Below are 23,667 nucleotides of genomic sequence, written 5' to 3' on the forward strand. Positions count from 1 at the left end.
GGCCGCCCGGCGGAGCCCCGCGGGCCGTGGCGCGCGAGCGGGCGAGCCTGGCTGTGCGGGCCCGGGCCGCGCCGAGCGCGCTGTGTGGCGGGGCCCAGGCTGCGCTCGCCGCTAGTGGCGTTTGGCACAGACCCGGAGCCTATAGGGGCGGCCTCGTTAGTCCAGGGTTTGAATTCCCAGCAAGACTTCTCCCTAAAGGAGCAAGCAACGTCATCCAAAAATAGATATCGCGAACACCATGGACTCTGTTGCCCGGCAAGCGTGTTTAAAACGGGTTCAAAAACATGCGGCGGCATATTCGGATTATCTTCAACTATTATTAAACTGGAAAAAAATAAAAAAGCACGATTGTCGAGGGCCAGGGAAGCAAGCACTTCCGCACACTCCAGGTAAGGATTGTAAAGCAGAGTTTCTTTGGCGGGCAAGTTGACGAAAATTGTGCAATGTTTTTTTGACTCATTCATTCAGATTCTAGGAATTTGTCCTGTGGCAGTTACACTGAAATAGCCAAAGGGCTGGTTGTCATGAGAATAAAAGTAGGAGAGAGAGCAAGCAGCTAAAATTCTATGAATATTTTGATGCGTATCTTAAAAAATGCTTTGTAGATTACAAACTATGTCCTGGAAAAGTATTTATCGATGGGGGAAATGCTCACAATATGATGTTGAGAAAGGAACAAAACCACTAACAGCGATATGATTAGACTTCTTCAAAATGTGTGTGTTGAAATTGTGGGGGCCGGCGCCGCGGCTCAACAGGCTAATCCTCCGCCTGTGGCGCCAGCACACGGGGTTCTAGTCCGGGTTGGGGCGCCGGATTCTGTCCCGGTTGCCCCTCTTCCAGGCCAGCTCTCTGCTGTGGCCCGGGAGTGCAGTGGAGGATGGCCCAGGTCCTTGGGCCCTGCACCCCATGGGAGACCAGGAGAAGCACCTGGCTCCTGGCTTCGGATCAGCGTGGTGCAGCGGCCATTGGAGGGTGAACCAACGGCAAAGGAAGACCTTTGACCTGGGCTAGACTTGGGCACCTAACTCAGAGGATCTTTGCTTTCCTTGTTTGAGTGCAAAATGCTTGCTTACCTTCACAACTTCTCACCAGGTAACAGCTGCAAGGCCCGCCTACTCTACAGCCCTGTCCCATGCACCAGACACTGGCAGGGTGGTGTCTTTCCCAGTCGGGTTCTGTTACCTAGCAGCATATGGAGTTTTACTTTCCAGTGGGTTTATGCTGGACTTATTTTCCCGTATCTTGCTTTCTGCCCAGTGTGTCACAGAATATTTCTGCGGGACCGTGGGAGTGCCCCTGCTGATATGCGCTCTCTAGCTGTGCACATCTGGAAACATCTGGGCCACCTTCCAATCTGTAAGAACCTGAGCAACAGGTCTTCTCCATCCTCTCATCAGAGGAGGGGGGCCGCTTACATATACCCTCTCTGTAAATCTGACTAGTCTGTTTCCTGTTCCAGAGCAAGTGGTCTGACGATCTGAAACACTGCCCGTGGCACAGGTGCGCCACAGGGAGGTATGACAGAGCCATCAACACCTCTCTGATGGGCACCTGGGGGAAGAGCAGGTGGGGCTCCCAGCAGTCACTCACTGCCCAGGACACCACCACCCCTTGATAACCTGGGCCTCGTCGCCCTCCTCTGCACAGGCTACTGACGTGTTTCCACGCCACTGTCAGAGGGCAGCAGGAAGGGTTTGCTAAGACACACTGCGTGGAGACAGGGCAGACTGGAAAGGCAGGCAGCTGGATGGAGAGACCCCGTCCAGACACAGTAAGTACCGCTTCTTGTGATGCTGTAGGAGCAGAAGGTAGGAGGGGCTGGCATTGTGGCACAGTGGATTAAGCCACTGTTGCAATGCCTGCATTCCACAGGCACATGTGGCTGAGGCCCAGCTACTCTGTTTTGGATATACCTTCCTGCTGATAGCAGACTGCCCAAGTACTTGGGCCCCTGTCACTTGTGTGGAAAACCAGGGTAGAGTTCCTGGCTCCTGGCTTTAGCCTGGTCCAGCCATGGCTGTTATGGCCATTTGGGGAGTGACCCAGCAGATGGAAGATCTCTCTCTGCTACTCTGCCTTTCAGATATATAAATTCATCTTTAAAAAATCAAAAAGTGAGTGGGTGAGGGCAGGGAATTTGGGCCAGGAGGACATAAGGCAGTTGTAAACAGCAACGTCACAGGCCCAGCTGTGTGATCCAGCAGCATCCAACGATGGCAGCAGGGTGGAGTGGAGTGCAGAGGCAGGAGGGTGATGGGAAGCTAACGGCAGCTGTAGCTCTGACTGCTCTCCCCTCCACCCAGGGTGCCCTCCAGGACGTCTATGCAGGGAACACCGGCCCCCCCTGGGCTGCAAGGGCACTGTCCTCCAAGCTGCCGCTGTACGAGGGCCACTGACCCTGAAGGAGAGACCAGCTCAGGCAGGCACTGCTGGTTCAGCCCCAGAAGAGCCCACAAAGCAGAAAGGGACAGCACTTCAAAGAGTTAACTACATGAGAGTTAAAATGAAATAACCATACACATATTTGGACATTAAAATTTGTTTTAATTTATATAAATAAAAAAATTCTACTTAAATAATGATTCATCTGGGTCTTCTTGTATAATACAAAATTCTTCCATGGGCGTCTGATGATTTTGAGGCCAGCAACTCTTCTCACAAGTATAAACTAGAATTGTTCCAAATTCCACTGAAACACCTAAAAAATACAACAAATCCAGGAAAGAGAAAGTTACAAGATCCCCCCAAAATGTAAAAGTTGACACAGACTGCAAGGAAGACTGCCTGGGTTCCAGTCCCAGCTCCCCCACCCTGAGCAGGCGATTCCACCTCTGTGAAATCCTGACGACAAGGGGTTAAATGAGCTACTATACAGAAAATGCTCAGAACAGGACCTGGCACAGCTAGAGTGTTCGCTGGAAAGGAGGTTAAGTAATTAGAAGATAACAGCCCTTGGCCGGCGCCATGGCTCAACAGGCTAATCCTCTGCCTTGCGGCGCCGGCATACCAGGTTCTAGTCCCGGTCGGGGCACTGGATTCTGTCCTGGTTGCCCCCCTTCCAGACCAGCTCTCTGCCGTGGCTCGGGAGGGCAGTGGAGGATGGCCCAAGTGCTTGGGCCCTGCACCCCATGGGCGACCAGGAGAAGCACCTGGCTCCTGCCTTTGGATCAGTGCTCTGAGCCAGCCGCTGCGGCCACTGGAGGGTGAACCAACAGCAAAGGAAGACCTTTCTCTTGTCTCTCTCTCTCACTATCCACTCTGCCTGTCAAAAAAAAAAAAAGAAGAAGAAGAAGATAACAGCCTTGAAGGAAGAGGCCTCAATGTCAGGATAACAGAAGTTTGCTAAAGGGAATGATTTTATCTAAAGAGCTGAAAAAATAATTAGGTAAAGGAAAACAGTGCTTTTAGCTGCACTACAGGCTTAGGCTAAGTCTGTCCTACAAGGGAACGCTCATGAGGCAAAGCAGATCTAATCAGAAGATCTTAGACAAAATCTCAGGTCTTCATTACAAACAGCTAAACCTGTGTGATGTTGAAAATCACTACTAAAATATGTCCTATAGCATAGCACACTGCTGCCAAGGATTCAGGAAAAGAAAAAAACTTAACCGTGGACAGAGCCAGAAAACAGGAGCAACAGGAGCTCCAGCTGAGGGGCAGTGCAGTGGGGCAGTGGGTAAAGCCGCCGCCTGCAACCCTCACATCCCATGCTGGAGCACTGGGTTAGATCCCCGCTTCTCTGCTTCCGCTCTAGATCCCTGCTAACGCAGCAGCAAATGGCCCCAGTACTTGTGTCCCTGCAGCCCTGGATAGAGTTCCTGGCTCTGGTCATTCAGCCTTTCAAATAAATAAATAACAATTTTTTTTTTAAATTTTTATTTTTGACAGGCAGAGTGGACAGTGAGAGAGAGACAGAGAGAAAGGTCTTCCTTTTGCCGTTGGTTCACCCTCCAATGGCCGCCGCGGGTAGCGCGCTGCGGCCGGCGCACCGCGCTGATCCGATGGCAGGAGCCAGGTGTTTATCCTGGTCTCCCATGGGGTGCAGGGCCCAAGGGCTTGGGCCATCCTCCACTGCACTCCCTGGCCACAGCAGAGAGCTGGCCTGGAAGAGGGGCAACCGGGACAGGATCGGTGCCCCGACCGGGACTAGAACCCGGTGTGCCGGCGCCGCTAGGCGGAGGATTAGCCTATTGAGCCGCGGCGCCGGCCACAATTTTTTTTTAAGAAGCATTTACTTGAAAGTGTTAGAGAGAGAGAGAGAGGGAGGAAGAGACAGAGAGGTCTTCCATCCACTGGTTCATTTCCTAAATGGCCAGGATGGGCCAGGCAAAAGCCAGGCGCCAAGAGCCAGGAGCTTCCTCCAGGTCTCCCACTTGGGGGCAGGGGCCCAAGGACTTGGGCCCTCTTCTGCTGCTTTTCCCAGGCCATAGCAGAGAGCTGGATTGGAAGTGGAACCACCAGGATTCAAACTGATGCCCATCAGTGCCGCACCATGGCAGCTTAACCGGCTACGCCACAACACAGGCCCCAATAAACTAATCTTTTATTTAAAAAAAAAAAAAAAGTAATACAGAACAATGAGACACCAAGACATTCTAATTCAGTAAGTGGGCTTCATGAAGAAGAGCAAATTCTAAAGTGGGAAAGGCGTTTAGCTTAGGAAAGACACTCATTTCCCATATGAGAGGTCCTGGGTTCAAGTCCTGGCTCCAGCTGCCAATTCCAGCTTCCCACTAACGCACACCAGAGAGGCAGAAGGTGGTAGCTCAAATGATTGGGTTCGTGACACCCAGATTGGAGACCTAGATTGAATTCCTTGCTCCTGGTTTCTGCCAGTCCTAGACTTGGCCGCTGTGGGCATTTGGGGAGTGAACCAGTGGATGGGAGATCTCTCTCTCTGCCTTATAAGAGGATGAAAATAACCATTTTTAAAAGTGTGCAATCTAAAAAAATTTTTAACTGTGAAAACACAAAAACAGTAAAGAAAAAGGATTTACAACAAACAGGGAAGATATACAATAAATACACCAGCAAGAAAAATATTATCTCAAAAAGGAAGGGCCTAACAGATTGGCATTGATAAAGCACTAACAAAGGAAATACTGATTGCAAGTCAGAGTTACACAGAGAGAGAAAGAGGCAGAGAGAGACAGAATGAGAGAGAGCTCTTCCATGCACTGGTTCACTCCCCAGATGACTGCAATGGCCAGAGCTGTGCTGATCCGAAGCCAGGATACAGGAGCTTCCTCCAGGTCTTCCCACGCAGGTGCAATGGCCCAAGGAATTGGGCCATCTTCTACTGCTTTCCTAGGCCATAGCAGAGAGCTGAATCGGAAGTGGAGCAGCCAGGTCTCGAACTGAATCCCATATGGGATGCTGGCACTGCAGACGGCAGATTTACCTGCTACACCACAGCGCCGGCCCTTTTCCCATTGTCTTTATAAGGATCACCAAAGACATTATGAGTTTGCCACAAATACCATTCACATGGTATTTTTGAAAATTATTTTATTATTTGAAAGGCAGAGTTACGGGGTGGGGGGTAGGATGAAGGACGGTCTTCCATCTGCTGGTTCACTCCCTAAATGGCCAAAATGGCAGGGGCTGGGCCAGGCGGAAGCCAGGAGCTTCTTCCAGGTCTCTCACATGGGTGCAAGGGCCCAAACACTTGGGCCATCTTTCACTGCTTTTCCCAGGCCATTAGCAGGGACTGGACAGAAGTGGAGCAGCTGGAACTCAAACCAGTGCCCATATGGGATGCTGATGTCGCAGGGACTGGTTTTACCCGCTATGCCCCAAAGCCAGCCCTGATATTTTTGAAATTGAGATATTAACTCACATATCATAAAATTCACTGTCTTGGGGCCTGCGGTATAGTGGAGGAGGTTAAGCTGCCACTTGATCTGCCAGCATCCTGTACTGCAGTGCCAGTTCAAGTGCTGTCTACTCTGTCTCAGATTTGGCTCCCTGCTAATGCTCCTGGGAAAGCAGTAGGTGGTGACCCAAGGGTTTGGGCCCTTGCCACCCATTTAGGAGGCCAGGATAGAATGCCTGGCTTCTGGTTTCAGCCTGGCCCAACCCTCGCTGTTGTGGCCCTATGAACACTCTTCCTTTCAAATACATAATAAATCTTTAAAAAGGGGGGGGGGGCAAGGATATCTGTTCTTCATTTATAGTGAACACTGTACTAGAAGTTCCAGTTATCACAACAAAGAAAAGAAAAAACAAACAAAAGAACCAAACAGAAAAGAAGTAAAATCATTCATACGCAGATTACATGATCCTCAGGGGAGAAAAAAATAGGACAGTTGTAAAATTGTCAAGATCAATATACAAACAAATCTGTTTTGGGAGTTATGTCCTGGAAGAAGGAGCAGGAGGGAGCTTCAGGAATCCAGTCCTCCAACCAAACAACTAGGGAACTGACAGAACTATCGGATGCAGCTACTGTGGCACCCTAGCATCTAGCCGGACACAGGCTTTATCCCGGATGGGAACTGGAAGAGGCTGCTGGTAGGCAGGGAGGCTCCTTGCTGCACTTAGCAACAGCAACCGCCATTTGCACATCCAAGAGGCTTCCCAAGCTTCAAGCAGGATAAACTCAAACAGATCCACATCAAGACACATGAAAGGCAAACTGCCAGAACTCAAAGATGCAGTCATTCTGCACGCTGCAAGAGGGAAGCAGCTGCTCACACAAGGCATCCTGACGAGCTTCACCAGTGGCTGTGGTCTGTACGTGGTTTACGTGTGTGCCCCCAAAGCCTCAGTTCCTAGGAGCCTGTTCCCCAGGGCGGTGGGGGATGGTGGGAACCTGAGGAGGTGAGGCCTGGTGGGAGGTCCTTGGATCACCTGGGAACTCCCCTTGGGTAAGCCCTCAGCCCTTCTCTGAATTTCCTGCTCAGAGATGTCGTCTCCCACCACTGCCACCCACCACGGCGCACTCTGCTGTCTGGCCTTCCAGCCTCTGACCTCTGAGCCAGACAAACCTCTTGGTTAGTCAGCCTGCCTCAGGTATTTCCTTATAATAACCAGCGTGGACTAACACACCAACTGATTTCTTAGCAGCAACCATGCAGCGCTCAGTCCTGAAGGAAGAAACTGTAAACCAAGAGTGGCATATCCAGCAAAGTTACCCTTCCAACATGAAAGAGGGCATTGAGATACAACCAACCTTTATTAGATCTGCCCTACAACACATGCTTCCAGGAGCCCTTAAGGCTGACATGAGGGGCTGGCACTGAGGTGCACCAGATTAAGCTGCCAGTTCGCAACCCCGTTGATCCACTTCCAATTCAACTCCCTGCTAATGCACCTGGGAAAGTAGTGGAAGATGACCCCAGTCCCTGGGTCCCTGTGCCCTCGAGGGAGACCTGGATGAATCTCCTGGCTCTTGGTTTTGGCCTGGCCAAGCCCTAGTTGATGCAGTCATTTGGGGAGTGATCCAGTGGACAGAAGATTTCTGTCTCACCTCTCTCTATAACTCTTTCAAATAAATAAACAAATCTTAAAAAAAAAAAATTAGTCCAAGGCTAACATGACGGGTCAGCCACTCCAAGACACAAGGGGGAAGAAAAGGAATGCCAGTAAAGGTAACTTCATCAAGCCAGTTTTCCTGTACTTCTGGTGTAGTCTGCAACTTCCCTTTCTTCACTACAGGATTTACAAGGCAAAGGCATACGTCAGTAACTATCAATCTGCGTTAATATATAAATGTCTAATGCTGTAATCTCTGATAATAACAATATAAAGCAAAGGGAAGGAGCAGGTTGTACACTTCTGGAAGTGAGTGCTATTCAAACTAGACTGTTATAATTTTAAAATGTAGATTATAATCCCTAGAGTAACCACTAAGAAAACTAAAAAATGCACAGAAAATGAAACAAAGGAATCAAAATGGTACATTATAGGAGCTGGCACTATGGCACAGCAGGTTAAAGCTCTGGCCATATGGGTGCCAGTTCAAGTCCTGGCCGCTCCACTTCGGATCCAGCTCCTGGGAAGGCAGTGGAGGATGGCCCAAGTCCTTGGACTCCCCCATATCCATGTGGAAGACCCCAAAGAAACTCCTGGCTCCTGATCATCTCAGCTCTGGCCTTTATGGCCATTTGGGGAGTGAACCAATGGATGGAAGATCTATCTTTCTTTCTGTCTCTACCTCTCTCTGTAACTCTTTCAAATAAATAAAATAAATCTTAAAGGTACACTATTAAAAAAACCTAAATACAAAAAACACAGTTATGGGAAAACTGAAGAATCAAAGTCATAAAGAATAAAAAATATGTGAAACATACAGAAAATAAATAGCTTTGGCAGAAGTAAATCCTTTATCAGTAATTATACTAAATGTAAATAGATTAAATTATCCTATTTAAAAAAAGGAATGGTAGACTGGATTTAAAAACTAAAAGAACCATTTGTATGTTGTCTATAGGGACTCTTTAGATAAATACGTGAAGAGGTTAAACACAAAAGGATGGCACAAGATATTCTAATATTGTCAAACAGATACATCTCACATAAAAAAGGAGAAAGAACAAAAATACAGGGGACAGGCATTGTGGCAGAGTAGGATAAGCCTCTGCAGCACTCACATTCCACACTGGAGAGCCTGTTCAACTCCTGGCTACTCCACTCCCATTCTAGCTTCCTCCTATGCAAATCTTGGGAGGCAGCAGGTGATGGCTCAAATACTTGGGGCCCAGATGGAGTTCCAGGCTCCTGGCTTTGGCCTGGCCTAGCCTCAGCTGATGTTGGCATTTAGAGAGTGAACAAGTACTAGAAGTAGTCTCTATGAGTGAATAGAAGCTCTTTTTCTCTCTCTCTCTCTCTCTCTCTGTATCTCTCCCTCTGTCAATCTGCTTTTCAAATAAAGTTTCAAAAAATAATTTTTGGGCCAGCACTTTCATAGCAGGTAAAGCTGCAGCCTGCAGTGCCGGCATCCCATAATGACTGCCAGTTCGAGTCCTGGGTGCTCAAACTTCAGATCCAGCTCACTGCTAATACAAGTGAAAAAGCAGCAGAAGATGGCCCAAGTGCTTAGGCCCCTGCAGCCACATGGGAGACTCAGAAGCTCCTGGCTCCTGGCTTCAGATCAGCCCAGCTCTAGCCACTGTGGCCATTTGGGGAGTGAACCAACAGATGGAAGTTCTCTTTCCCTCTCTCTAACTCTGCCTTTTAAATATATAAATAAATCTTTAAAAATATAATTTTGATGGACAAGAATACACAAAAAGTATTTATTAGTCCATTTATCACAATTCCAGAAAATGCAACTGATCTACAATGACTGAAAGATCCAGAGGGTGGAAAGGGGTGACAGTAGGGCACAGGGGCCTGAAGAGACTTCTGGAGGTGATGGACGTGTTCGTTATTTTTAATGTGGCAGTGATGATTTCCTGAGTGTACATACAAGTCAATGCCTCCCAAACTACACTTTTACCAGATGTACTTCACTGTGTGTCAGTTACGCCTCAATAAAGCTGTTTGTAAAAGAGGCTTAGCTATAAGAGGCTTATATAAATAAATGAGACAGTGAAAAAAAAATCTATAAAATACTATGCACGTTTCTTCCCCAAAAAATGCTTAGAAAAATAAATTGCTACTAAAAAAGACAGCTGGGGCCAGCACTGTGGTACAGCGGGGTAAACCACCACGTGCAAGGCCAGCGGGCCCTTTCAGACCACCAGTGAGAGTCCTGCTGCCCTGCTTCGATCTGGCTCCCTGCTAATGTGCCTGGGAAGCAGCAGACTGACGGCCCAAGTCCTTGTGTCCTGCCTCCCATGTGAGAGACCATGATGGAGTTCCTGGCTCCTACCTTCAGTCTGGCCCAGCTCTGGCTGTGGAAGCCATTTGGGGAGTGAACCAGCATATGGAAGATCTCTTCTGTCATTCTGCTTTCAAATAGATAAAATATATCTTTAAATTTTTCTCTAAAAAAAGACTATATAATGTTAACAAAATAAGTATAATAATTTGAAGCTAATCTAAAAAATAATAAAGCCTGGCTATATAATGATGTCATGAAAATAATATTAAGTGTAGAACATAACCCAGCCTTAAATCAACCAAATATCAGTTTATCAGTGTTTGGCTTAGACTGCTTAGATTACATATTTCTTTCTTTTCTTTTTTTTAAAGATTTATTTGAAAGGCAGAGTGACAGGGAGAGACAAGGAGAAACAGGAAAAGAGATCCTCTGCCTGCTGGTCCACTTCCCAGATGGCCACAACCTGAGGGTTGGGCCAGGCCAAAGCCGGAAGCTAGGAGCTTCATCTGGGTCTCATTTTCTGCTGCTTTCCCAAGGTGTTAGCAGGGAGCTGGATGGGAAGTGGAGCACCCAGGACTGGAACTGGCACCTGCATGGAATGCCAGCACTGCAGGCAGCAGCTTAACCTACTGCACCACAGCACCGGTCCCATACATTTTGTAAAATTTTACTAATTTCCAAAGTTTTGTATAATATGTTTATAGCATTCTATAAGTGAACAAAAATAAAACAGTCTTTCTTTTCAGAACAATTCCAAAATCATTCTAGGCACCCACAAACGTAAATCAACAACGGGCTTCTCACCTGAATTAGCACCCTTGAGCATGCTGACCAGCGCTGGCATGAGCTGAAACTCAAATGTCCTCTGGGCTCCACAGTGGCCGCAGGCTGGGAGCTCAGCGACTTGTGACGCAGGGCAGGTCAGGAAGAGTGGCTCTCCACTCCAGGAATACCTAGGACAACACAGAGAAGTCTGAATCAGTCACATCCGGTCCCACTCCAACATCGAAGGCCACGCCTGCCAGCTTGCTTTCTTGCAGAACAGCAGGAGCAACACAAGAAGGGTAAAGAAACCTCTCCAGAGCTGCCAAACACTGGCAGCAAGGCAGTAAGCACAGCAAGACGCCTCAAGTTCAAAGTCTTGCGCAGGCACTCAAGCCAATGTCAACGTGAATCTAACCAGAACTGTAACAAAGTCCAGCACCAGCACCAGGGCAGACGCAGTGGACTCAGGCTCCGTGCTGGCCTCACCCAGCAGGGGCATGCCCAGCCGGGGAGGACATCTTCACCCAGGACCCGCCCTCCGCAGTGTCCCTCACTTTCTGACAAGCGATCTACAAAGCTACCAGCACGCAAAGAGCAGGAAACGTTTACTCATAAACCTAGTGCAGGAAACCATAGCAAGATGATGTATGTATCAAACAAAGATTTTAAATACCATTGATAAAATATGTAAAAGAATAATGGAAAAGGCAAACAGGCATAAACACATGGGGAAGTTAGCCCAGAAACAGGAACAAGGAGATGGCTTCAGACTGGCCCAGCTCTGGCCATTGCAGCCATTTGGTAAGTGAACCTTTGGATGGATGATTAAGTTAATGAATTAATCTATTAAGGAATCTTTTAAGAAATATTTATTTATGGGGCTGGTGCTGTGGCATAGAGGGTAAAGCCAGCACCTGCAGTGCAAGCATCCCATGGGTGCTGGTTTGTGTCCCGGCTGCTCCACTTCCTATCCAGCTCTCTGCTATGGCCTGGGAAAGCGGTAGAGGATGACCCAAGTCCTTAGGCCCCTCCACCCACGTGGGAGACCCAGAGGAGGCTCCTGGCTCCTGGCTCCAGATCAGCTCAGCTCTGGCCGTTGTGGCCAATTGGGGAGTAAACCAGCAGATGGAAGACCTCTCTCTCTCTCTGCCTCTCCTTGTCTCTCTGTGTATCTCTTTCAAACGAAAATGAATAAATCTTAAAAACAAAAATTTATTTATTTGAAAGGCAAATTTACAGAGAGAAGATGAGACAGAGAGAGAGAGAGCAAGAGAGAGAGAGAGATCTTCCATGCACTGGTTCACTCCCCAAATAGCTGCAACAGCCGGGGCTGGGGCTGGGCCAGGCAGAAGCCAGCAGCCTAGAGTTTCTTCCGGGTTTCTCATGGGGAGTCCAGGCACTTGGGCCATCTTCTAGCACCTTAGCAGGGATCAGAGAGGAACAACTGGGTCTCGTTCCAGCACTCTTACGGGATGCTGGTGTTGCAGGCAGAGGCTTAACCTACTACAGCAAAATGCCTGCCCAAATACAACAGCCCCAGCCTTTGACAGCCATTTGGGGAATAAATCAGTGGATGGAAGATTTTTTCTCCCCCCCACCCCCCACCCAACTCTGTACCTCTGCTTTTCAAATTAATTAATTAATTAATTTTTAAAAACTACACTCATATACTTGTACACAGAATTTCACAGAGGCTTTATTTATAATAGCCAAACACTGGAAATAACCAAAATATCTACCAGCAGAGGAATGGATGTACAAATTGCGGCATAACCATGCAATATTACACAGCAGTAAAAAAAATGAACTATTCTTATTTTCAAGTTTTTATTTATTTGTTTGAAAAGCAGAGTGACAGAGATAAAGAGAAAGATCTTTCATCCACTGATTCAAACCTTTGCCACTGCCAGCACTGGGCCTGGTCAATTCCATGCGGGTGGCAGGAACCCAAGTGCTTGAGCATCATCTGCTGCCTCGCAGGCACATTAGAAGGAAGGTGGACTGGAATCCGAGGCAGGAATTGATCCCAGACACTCAGATATGGAACTCAGGCATCCAAGGGGGGGCTTAATCAACTGTGCCCTAACGCCTGCCCTGAACTATTCTTTTTTAATTTTTATTTATTTTGGGAGACAAAGAGGCCAAGAGAGCCCCATCTACAGGTTCATTTTCCACAGCGAGGAACCAGGAATTGAATGCAGGTCTCCAATATGGGTGGGAAGAACCAAATTACTTGGGCATCACCACTGCTTCCTAGGGTCTACATCAGCAGAAAGCAGGAAATCACGTACCCAAGTACCTGAGGTCAACCAACCTGCTAGGCCAAACACCTGCCCCTGAATGAACTACTGATACATATCACAAGCATGAACTTTTAAACAGTTATGTTGGGTGCTGGTGCTGTGGCACAGCGGGTTAAGCCACTGCCTGCAGTGCTGGCATCCCATATGGGCGCTGGTATGAGTCCCAACTGCTCCACTTCTGATCCAGCTCTCTGCTATGGCCTGAGAAAGCAGTGGAAGATGGCCCAAGTCCTTGAGACCCTGCACCCACACGGGAGACCACAAAAGCTCCTGGCTCCTGGTTTTGGCCTGGCACAGCTCTGGCTATTGTGGCCATTTGGGGAGTGAACCAGTGGATGGAAGACCTCTCCCTCTTGGCCGGCGCCGCGGCTCACTAGGCTAATCCTCCACCTTGCGGCGCCAGCACACCGGGTTCTAGTCCCGGTCAGGGCACCGATCCTGTCCCGGTTGCCCCTCTTCCAGGCCAGCTCTCTGCTGTGACCCGGGAGGGCAGTGGAGGATGGCCCAAGTCCTTGGGCCCTGCACCCCATGGGAGACCAGGATAAGCACCTGGCTCCTGCCATCAGGTCAGCGCGGTACACTGGCCGCAGCGCACCTACCGCAGTGGCCATTGGGGGGGGTGAACCAACAGCAAAAGGAAGACCTTCCTCTCTCTCTCTCTCACTGTCCACTCTGCCTGTCAAAAAGAAAAAAAAAAAAAAAAAAAAGACCTCTCCCTCTGCCTCTCTGTAACTCTGCCTTTCAAATAAATAAATACAGAAAATAAAAAGGTATATCCTGTTATGAGTTCATTAACATAATTTTATGGGAAATGTACTGAGGTGCGGGGCCAGTACTGTGGCACAGCGGGTTAAGGCCGCGGCCTACAGTACCAGCATCCCATATGGGCATTTCTCGGGGTTGTCAGTAGGTTTATCACCTTCAGTGTGGTGGTGACTTCATGGGTGTTGAGGTCAGAAATGATAGGGGCCAGCACTGTAGTGTAGCAGGTAAGCCATGGCTTTCAGTGCCAGCATCCCATATGGGTACCAGTTTGAGTCCCAGCTGCTCCACTTCCAATCCAGCTCTCTGCTTATGGCCTGGGAAAACAGTAGAAGATGGCCCAAGTCCTTGGGCCCCTGCACCCGTGGGGAGACCCAGAAGAAGCTCCTGGCTCCCAGCTTCAGACCAGCCCAGCTTCTACAGCTGTGGCTATTTGGGGAGTGAACCAGAGGATGGAAGACATCTCTCTCTGCTTTTCAAATAAATAAATAAATCTTTTAAAAAAATATTTAGTTCTTATTTCATTTGCCCCAATTTTCATACTGTTATCTCTGAATGCTGTTGTTGACCTACTTGTTGGGTTCTTTCTTTGGAGGCTGATGGCTCATAGAAAGCATCTTTATAAACCCTCCAGGGATATCATCTCTCTGGTGGCTCTTTCTCTCCTGCATCCCGTGGACTCCCTGGAGTCCTCTGCACTAGTCCTGGTCCTGTGCTACCTGCCCCAGGAGGTCTCTGCTCAGAGGCCTCCCCAACACTCCACTGTACTTTCCTTTCCTCGCTTTTCCGTCTGGAAGTCACACAACACGTTCACTCAGTCTGAACCTCCTGCCCCACTGGACCGCAGCGTCCGTGAGAACACGGACTGTCACTGCCTGCTGTGCCCCTCATTCTGTCACCTGAACGAGTGCGACCTACCTCGCCGACGCCACTCAAACACCGTGTAAAGCAGTGTAGTGACACAATTTTCCGATGTTTCCACATCCACCCTTAAAATACAAGTTCCCTTCCTCACACCAGATCAGCTGAATGGCTGCGGCCAGTGGCCTCGGACAGTAATGTGGAAACATGCCTCTCACCTAGCACGCTGGGCTCCCTGCCTTCTCATGCTGTCCTCCATGGGACCACCAGACAGCGGCCTGCACTTAGTGACCACCTCGGAAGCACCTCCCAGAACTAGTATCTGCTTGATCTAAATCCCCCAGTGAATGCTCCCCAGGGGCACCTGTGTGGATAGTAGCTTCGGCCCAATCAAGGTGTCACACAGCACCCTCTGTAAGTACTAAAAAAGACTCACAAACTGTCACATTGTCATTGAAGCTGGGCCACGAAGCCTAGGAGGCCTGCAAGTCAATTCTCTGTTGCCGCTCTTCTGTTTGGGCCTCTGGTAGTCACCAAAGGCAGTTAACTACCAGTTGCACTAATAATAAAGCTTGGTGGGGCTTCTACTCAAAACCAGTAGGTAGGAATTAGGCCCATTTTACAGAAGAGAAAATGAAGGTAAAGTCACCTGACACAGGCCGAATTTTCTAATGCTATGACTAACGTTCTTTTCCATCCCTACCGTGTTTGAAAGGTGTTGGCTCCATTAAAGGAAGATAGAGGAAGGACACAGGTGTATGGGCAGCTGGATCCTCACTGCCAAAGACTTCACAGAAATCTGATCACCCAAGAGACCCTGGTCTGGAGACTGTGAAGAATTCACAAACATGCAGATACCACCGAAGGATCCTCAGGGCCCTGTTTCTGCGAAACTCGGCAATGGTTTGTATGTATCTCCCAGAGCATTTTCTCTCACCACCTCATCTCATTCTCAGAAATCCTATGAAGCAGGCAGCTGTACCATCATCAGCACCATTTTAGAGATAGACACTGTGGATAAGAAAAGTTAGCTAAGGGGCCGGCTCTCTGGTATAGCGGGTGAAGCCACTGCCCACGACACCAGCGTCCCACACAGGAGTAGGTTCAAGTCCTGCCTGCTCCACTTCCAATTTAGCTTCCTGCTAATGTGCCTTGGAAAGCAGTGGAAGACGGCCCAAGTGCCAGGGCCCCCATATGTGGGGGAGGCTAAATCTGGAGAGGCCTAGAGGAACTTCCTAAGCCTGCCTCAAGTTTGAAGACCTGTCTTCAAGTTTCAAATCCCTGGCAGCAAACAACCCAGCCCCAGGGCGCTTTTGCCTAACGATCACTGAGGTGGTATAATAGGATTGGCTAAAACCCTTTTGCATACCCCCTTGCCCGCATCCACTCTGCAGCAAACACCTCCCTTTTACAATAAAGTAAGATCCTGCTTCGACTCAACTCCCCACCTGGGAGTTTGTCTGATTGTCCCTGGGTTCAGGGAGGCTGAGTGGCGGGTGGTGCACTTCCCCTCCTCAGCCAAGTAGGCTGCAGGCAGCCTGCTTAATTCTCTGGCGGTGAAGAGTCGCTGCACCCGTACCCGTGTGGGAAGCCGGGAAGAAGTTCCAGGCTCCTGGCTTTGGCCTGGCACAGCCCTGGCCATTGCAGACATTTGAGAAGTGAACCAGTGAATCAAGGACCTTTCTTTCTCTCTCTCTCTCTCTCTCTCTCTCTCTCTTTTTCTTCTCCTTCTCTATGTAACTCTTTCAAATAAATTTTTAAAAAATCAATCTTTAAAAAAAAAAAAAACATTAGGTGAGTTCCTCAAAGACCCCCGAAGAGAAACCGAAGGCCCAGGACTTGAGCTCCAAGCACACATCATCCCGGCAGTGTGCGTGGTTTTACTAAGAAGCGCCAAGTCTTCAGTGTAGGGTGCACAAGAGAAACAAAACCAAAACTGCTACAAATCACAAAGAGTCCATTACAAAGACAAAAAGCAAACTCCTCAGCGCACATTCCAGCACGTTCCAGCTCTGGAGAGAAGCAGGCCTGCCTGCAGGAAGCAGCCCCCTGACCGCCCACCTCCAGAACAGCATCAACGCCAGCACCAACGCACCCCTCCACAGCCAGAACCCCAACCCACCTCTGTCACCTCTTACTCTCACTGCCACTGGCCACCAAGACCTCCCTTTCCACATCCTGGGCCTGGGTACAAACCCTGCTACAGTCGCTCACCTGGATTCTTCTCTAATCTCAGAGGGCCCGTATAGCTGCCCTGTAAAATCCCTGTATTACTGCCACGGAGCGAGAAAGCAGCAGAAGATGGTCCAAGAGCCGGGCCCTCCTGCTCATGTGGGAAACCTGGAAGAAGCTCCAGGCTTTGGCCTGGCCCAGCACCGGCTATTGTGGCCGTCTAGGGAGTACACCAGTGGATGGAAGATCTTTCTCTATCTCTCTCTCTCTAACTCTGCTTTTCAAATAAATAAGTCAATCTTTAAAAAAAACAAATACACACTACCATCCGTAGCAGTGAGCATCCCCAACCCCACACTGCAGGGCTTGGTTTCGAGTCTCGCCTAAGCTCCCAGTTCCAGCTATCTGCTAATGCACACCGGCCAGGCAGCAGTGACAACCAAGAACGTGGCTCCTGCCACCATTAGGGAGCTCCCCACTCCTGGCTTCAGCCCCGCCCAGATCCAGCTATTGAGAGCACTTGAGAAATGAACCAGCAAATGGGAGATTTCTCTCTGCCTCTCAAATAAATAAAATTTTTGTGAAACAAAATAAATTATCTTTTAATCCTACTTTTCATGAAGTCTCCATATACACTAAAATCTTAGTAGTGGTTCAAAGTTTTAGGAATGGTGTGATTTTGGTTTTCTTATTATGCTTTCTCGTGTTTTCCAAGTTACCATGAATCACTTTCATTATCAAGAAAGGCACTGAGGGACCAACGTGGTGGCGCACTTGGTTAATCCTCCACCTGCGGCACCGGCATCCCATATGGGTGCTGGTTCTAGTCCCAGCTGCTCCCCTATCAGTCCAGCTCTCTGCTGTGGCCCGGGAAGGCAGTGGAGGATGGCCCAAGTGCTTGGGCCCCTGCAATCGTATTGGAGACCGGGAGGAAGCTCCTGGCTCCTGGCTTCGGATCAGCGCAGCGCCGGCCGTCGCGGCCACTTGGGGGGTGAACCAACGGAAAAAGGAAGACCTTTGTCTCTCTCTCTCACTGTCTATAACTCCACCTGTCAAATAAATTAATTAAAAAATAAAACAAGAAAGAAAACGTGCCTCCTTTACCTCAAAATCTGCTCCTGACAAACAGCAATTCTCTTCATGAATTTGTAAAACGTCTGGTCTCCACTTTTCATAACAGTCTTTTCATATTTTTCATCACCATCAGTAGAAAGACTAAAAAAAGAAGAAAACAGTTTGAGCATCTATATCCAGAGAATTACAGTATTTAGAAGGAGAAACAGTATGTATACAATTTAAACCAAAAAACATTTAATATACTATATATCTTAGCCTCCAGTCCCACCCTTCTCCCAAGCCATATTTTTTAAAGATTTATTTATTTGAAAGAGTTATAGAGAGGGAGGAGAGACAAAGAGAGAGACCTTTCATCTGCTGGTTCACTCCCCAGTGGCCACAATGCCGGGGTCTGGGCCAGACCCAAAGCCAGGAGCAGGCTTGTTCCTGGTCTCCCACATGAATGCAGGGACCCAAGGACTTGGGCCATCCTCCGCTGCTTTCCCAGGTACATTAGCAGAGAGCTGAATCGGAAGTGGAGCAACCAGGACAGGAACGGGCACCCATGAGATACTAGCAATTGCACAAGGCAGCTTAACTGTTGCACCACAGCGCCAGCCCACTCCCAAACCAATTTTAACCCTGGGGTAATTATTTACAATTTAGAAAGTCATGATGGGGCCGGCGCCGTGGCTCACTAGGCTAATCCTCCGCCTTGCGGCGCCGGCACACCGGGTTCTAGTCCCGGTCAGGGCACCGATCCTGTCCCGGTTGCCCCTCTTCCAGGCCAGCTCTCTGCTGTGGCCAGGGAGTGCAGTGGAGGATGGCCCAAGTCCTTGGGCCCTGCACCCCATGGGAGACCAGGAGAAGCACCTGGCTCCTGCCATCGGATCAGCACGGTGCGCCGGCCTCAGTGTGCCTACCGCAGCGGCCATTGGAGGGTGAACCAAGGGCAAAAGGAAGACCTTTCTCTCTCTCTCTCTCTCTCTCTCTCTCTCTCTCACTGTCCACTCTGCCTGTCAAAAAAATAATAATAATAATAATAATAATAAAAATAAAAGAAAGTCATGATGGGAACAGATATTTGGCCTAGTAGTCACAGCACTGCTTACAGTGCCACATCCTGTATCAGAATTTGAATGGTGACTGCTCCAGACTCAACTTCCTGCTAATACACATCTATAAGGCAGCAGGTAGTGGCTCAAGCAGCTGAGCCCCAGCCACCCATGTGAAGACCTGGGTTGAGTCCCTGGTTCCCAGCTTTAGCCTGACCCAGTTCCAGCTGTTGTGGGCATTTGGGGAGTGAAACACCCGACACACTCTCCATCTCTCTGCCTCTCAAATAAAGTAATAAGAGACTAATTTTTCTGAAGTCATTATGCCCACTCTTATATTATATTTTCAAAACTCAATATGACTTCAAGCAACCTTTTCAACATTAACCTGACCAAAAAAAAAAAAAAAACACACCTAAATAGAACAGCTCTGGTAAAAAAAAAAAAAAGGGAGGCCAGCGCTGTGGCATAGTAGGCTAAGCATTCACCTGCGGAGCCAGCATCCCATATGGGCACTGGTTCAAGTTCAGGCTGCTCCACTTCCAATCCAGCTCCCTGCTGATGGCCTGGGAAAGCAGTAGAATATAGCCCAAGTTCTTGGGCCCCTGCACCTGCGTGGGACGCCTGCATGCAGCTCCGGCTGTTGCAGCCATTTGGGGAGTGAATCAGTGGAATAGAGACCTCTCTGTCTCTCCCCTTCTCTGTCTGTAACTATGCCTCTCAAGTAAATAAATAAATCTTAAACCAGGTCATCTCTCCAAATATCCTCTTGTAATCCCATTGTAATGGTAAAAATGACTGTTCTCGCTTCTGTAGTTCTTTGGTTTATAAACCTTTCAATATCTGTTCTCTCAAGTGACTCCCAAAAATTATCCGATGATACACACAACGGAGATCACAACCACTCCCACTTTACAAGTGAGCGCTGAACATCTGGAAGGCTCCAAGGACAAGAGCTAATCCTGAGCCACAGCCCAGAGTCAAGAAGCAGTGGCATTTTTCTGATTCCCCTTTCTGCTATCCAGACATTTAAAAACAGGAAACAAAGTTAAGGTGACAGTCAGTGCATCTTCTGTAAATACCTGGCGACCCTAAATCTCTGTTATTCACCTTTGTCCATATTCTTGAGCACACCTATAAACGGAGCCTAGTGTTCTCAGGCTAACGCGAAGCTGCCTGATAAGGATGCCCCCTTGCCTCTGTCCACGTGGGGCAGAAAGGTCTGCCTGAGAGTCTCCCCAGGACCGGGCCGGGCTTCCTGAGCTCGCAACCCCAGCAGCACACGTCCTCACCCGTGGGCGAGCAGCTGCTCCAGGTCCACTCCTTCTCTCTGCACGTAGTGCCTCAGGAGGCTGCGGGCGTGGTCCAGGCCGGCGCAGCAGTCGTCCCTGTAGTCGTCCTCCTCCACCACACAGATGTAGTGGGGCAGGAACTGCGGCGCCGCAGAGGGCGAGGCCACCCCTGCCCCTCCCCTTGCGGGTGTGGGATGGGCGGCGTCCTGCAGGCACAGGTGCTGGAGCCGCGCAGTCCAGTCTGCACCTTTGGCGCTGGCAGGTTCCTTTCCAAAATCCCAGGGCATCTGCGGCGCAGGCGCCTCCTCACTGTCACTGCCCCAGTCGTCTGCACCTTCGCACCAGTCCTCAGCTGCGAGGCCATCTTCCTGCTTCTGGGAAAACATCCAGTGAATAAGGTCCCAGCACACAGGCCTGACTTCACCCCTTCCTTTGGCTCCAGCCAAGCCGAGCCGACCCTCACCTTCGTGAGGGAGCTTTCACACCAGCCCCTTCCCCACTGGCACACTCCAGTTCAACTTCCTGGGCCGCACCTACTCAAAACCTGTCGGAAGTGACTTAAATACTGCTTCCCCTCTGCAGCGGCAGCTTGCTGCTAATGCACGCCCTGGGAGCTGACGGCTGAGTACTTGGGCCCCTCACTCTAAGACACAGATCGAGCTCTGGGCTCCTGGCTTCAGTCCAGTCCTGCCCTAGCTGTAGACTGGACAAGTGAATGGAAGATCTCTGTATCTCTATAGCTCTGCCTTTCAAATAACAGCAAATAAATGAATAAAAATTAAAGAACCTGTGTATACATAAAGATCACATTCAGGAGTAAGGAATTTTTCCTGCAGCTACCAATTTCATCTTATTAAATCTTATGTATGTACACGTTTGTATACACATATCATCGGAAATACATGCACTATAAACCCATGTATTACAACATACATGAATACATCTGCACATTTTCCCAAACAGAAAAATCAGCAAATTGTATGCCTCCAGACTTTGTATAAATCAAAACTCACAAAACCTCAAGAAAAAAACTCACGGTTTTAAAAAAGATCCAAAACCATTCCAAACATCGAAGAACACATCTTAAAAGTCTTAAGGGCCGGGTGCCGGCGCTGTGGCACAACAGGTTAACACCCTGGCCTGTAGTGCCGGCATCCCATATGGGCGTGAGTTTGAGTCCCGGCTGCTCCACTGCCAATCCAGCTCTCTGTTATGGCCTGGGAAAGCAGTAGAAAATGACCCAAGTGCTTGCACCCATGTGGGAGACCTGGAGGAAGCTCCTGGCTCCTGGCTTTGGATTGGCACAGCTCCGGCTGTTGTGGCCAATTGGGGAGTGAACCAGTGGATGAAGACCTCTCTCTCTCTCTGCCTCTCTGTAACTCTCAAATAAATAAAATCTTATAAAGTTACCATCAATCAAATATAATTACTTCTTTAAAAAAATCATGTTTAAAAAATGGGGGGGTGTCAGTCTTAGGGGCTGGAGCTGTGGCATAGTTGGTAAAGCTGCTGCCTGCAGTGCTAGCATCCCATATGGGTACCGGTTCGAGTCCCAGCTGCTTCTCTTCCAATCCAGCTCTCTGGTTATGGCCTCGGAAAACAGTAGAAGATGACCCAAGTGCTTGGGCCCCTGCACCCACGTGGGAGACCTATAAGAAGCTCCTGGCTCCTGGCTTCGGATCGGCACAGTTCTGGCCGCTGCGGCCATCTGGGGAGTGAACCGGTGGAGGGAAGACTCCTCTCTCTCTCTGTCTCTGCCTCTAACTCTGCCTTTTAGATAAATAAATAAATACTTAAATAAATTTATATATTAAAAAAAAAAGTCTGTCTTAAACGGCATCCCAGCAAATACCCTCAAATTACAGCAAAGCACAAGGAGGCAACCACGACTGCTTTACCTGGGGGTCCTGCGCCGCCTCCTCCGGCACCTGCGGGCACTGGGAGCGGAACACCTTCCAGCTTCAGGGTGAAGACGGACGGCCGTGAGCGCGCCACCCCGTCCCCGCGCGCCCCCGCCCGCGCCCGGAGTCACGGCCCGTGGCCGCCCTGACTACCTGCGCGCCCCGCCGTCGCCGCAGCCGGGGCGGGCGCAAGCGAACACGTGCAGCACCCGGTGAAACGGAGACCCCTCCAGCGGGCAGTACACCTGCACGACCAGGGCGAGCGGCTCCGCGCAGCGCGCACACGCCGGCCTCGGCGCCGCCACGGCGGGCAGGGCGTCCTGAAGGCAAGGGAGGCGCTCAGACCCCGACGCTGCCGCGGGGCTCGCCCACTCCCCCGCGCTCCGTCCCGCTCACCAGCACCAGCCTCACCGGAAGGCCGCCCAGCTTGCTGGCGGTCCAGGCGCCTGGCCCCGTGGGGTTGCCGCGCACCGCCGCGTCTCGGAGCCCGAGCAGCACAGGCCGCCGGACGGCCGCCATGACGACCGCGAGCCCACGTGAAAACGCGAACTACGGAAGCCGAACGGGAGCGCCCGTGTGCGCATGCTCAGTGTGGCGGCCCCGCCCGAGAGCGCCCTCCCGAGAGCGCCCTCCTGAGGCGGCTGAGGCGTGGCCTCCACGGCGCTGGCTGCCCAAAGCCCCGAGCATACATACACAGCATGCTATTAAATAATAGTGCCAGAATGTTTTACCTCAAAATCAAAAATGTCGATGTGGGATACTTTTAGAAATAACACACAGAAATACAGATGAAATGCTGGGAGGCCGCGGGTAAAGCCGCCGCCTGCAGTGCCGGCATCCCATACAGGTGCCGGTTCGAGACCCGGCTGCTCCACTTCCGATCCCGCTCTCTGCTATGGCCTGGGAAAGCAGTGGAAGAAGGCCCGAGTCCTTGGGTCCCTGCACCCATTTGGGAGACCTGGAAGAAGCGCCTGTTTCCTGGCTTACTTCGGTTGTTGAGGCCAATTGTAGAGTGAACCTAGCGATGGAAGACCTCTCTCTCTCTCTCTTTCTCTCTCTCTCTCTCTGCCTCTCCTATCTCTGTGTAACTCTTTCAAATAAATAAATAAACCTTAAAAAAAAAAAAAAATGGAACACGAAGGTCAGCCATGGTAACCGTGGCATACGGAGGCAGTTGATGCCATTCAACTTGTTCGTTTGCAGTTTTCCATAGTGACCCGTGCCTGCCTGTGGCACAGCATGCATGAATTTCAGAAGCTAAGAGGCAAAGCTTCGGGGAACAGAGAAAGATCAGGAGTTGTCTGAGGGTAGAGTGCCAGAAACTTTCAGTGGTGAGAAAAATTCTGTGTATCTCTACCGCAGTCGTGTTGGCATTAGTTAAAACCCAGAGCTGTAGGCCAGACAGTTGGGTTTTAGGGGCTGGTGCTGTGGGGCAGCAGGTTAAACCTCTGCCTGCAGTGCCAGCATCCCATAAGTGCACCCCAGCTGCTCCACTTCTGGCCCAGCTCCCTGCTAACGCCCATGGGGAAGCTGCAGAAGAATTGCTAAGTGTTTGGGCCCTTGCACCCATGTGGGAGCCCAGAAAGAGGCTCTGGATGCTGGCGCCGGCCCATTGTGGCCATGTGGGGAGTGAACCAGCAGATGGAAGTTTTTTCTCTCCCCAATTCTGCCTTTCAAATAAAAAATAAATAAATCTTAAAAAAAAAAAAAAAAAGAAGATGTTGTAAG

At 49.7% G+C, this 23,667-nt stretch overlaps 1 protein-coding gene and 1 long non-coding RNA gene across 3 annotated transcripts; one reads left to right on the forward strand and one right to left on the reverse strand.

Moving 5' to 3' along the window:
- Window positions 1-38: 38 nt before the first annotated feature.
- Window positions 39-3,839, forward strand: LOC133748783 (uncharacterized). Its single transcript, XR_009864490.1, has 3 exons — window positions 39-389; window positions 1,261-1,774; window positions 2,307-3,839. It is a non-coding gene; the product is annotated as an uncharacterized LOC133748783 (long non-coding RNA).
- Window positions 2,527-22,458, reverse strand: PDCD2L (programmed cell death 2 like). Of its 2 annotated transcripts, none has more exons than XM_062177739.1 (7): window positions 22,351-22,458; window positions 22,093-22,259; window positions 21,937-21,997; window positions 20,039-20,409; window positions 17,740-17,850; window positions 10,577-10,725; window positions 2,527-2,701 (listed from the first exon to the last, which is right to left on the reverse strand). In XM_062177739.1, exons 1-7 carry the CDS (start codon window positions 22,456-22,458, stop codon window positions 2,571-2,573), a joined length of 1,098 nt encoding a protein of 365 aa, XP_062033723.1. In that variant the 3' UTR covers window positions 2,527-2,570. The 2 variants fall into 2 exon arrangements, with proteins under 2 accessions (XP_062033723.1, XP_062033722.1); XM_062177738.1 differs by having other exon boundaries at window positions 20,039-20,412.
- Window positions 22,459-23,667: the final 1,209 nt, after the last annotated feature.

Source organism: Lepus europaeus, chromosome 19 (genome assembly GCF_033115175.1).
Source record: "Lepus europaeus isolate LE1 chromosome 19, mLepTim1.pri, whole genome shotgun sequence".
In the NCBI taxonomy this organism is placed as follows: Eukaryota; Metazoa; Chordata; class Mammalia; order Lagomorpha; family Leporidae; genus Lepus; species Lepus europaeus.

What these genes read in the sequence shown, in the direction of transcription:
- PDCD2L (XM_062177738.1), bottom strand. Translation starts at nt 22,458, where the DNA reads ATGGCGGCCGTCCGGCGGCCTGTGCTGCTCGGGCTCCGAGACGCGGCG. An exon ending in GGCGACGGCGGGGCGCGCAG is followed by an intron (nt 21,998 to 22,092) that starts GTAGTCAGGGCG and finishes TTCACCCTGAAG; the next exon opens with CTGGAAGGTGTTCCGCTCCC. An exon ending in GAGCAGCTGCTCGCCCACGG is followed by an intron (nt 17,851 to 20,038) that starts GTGAGGACGTGT and finishes TTCTTTTTTTAG; the next exon opens with TCTTTCTACTGATGGTGATG.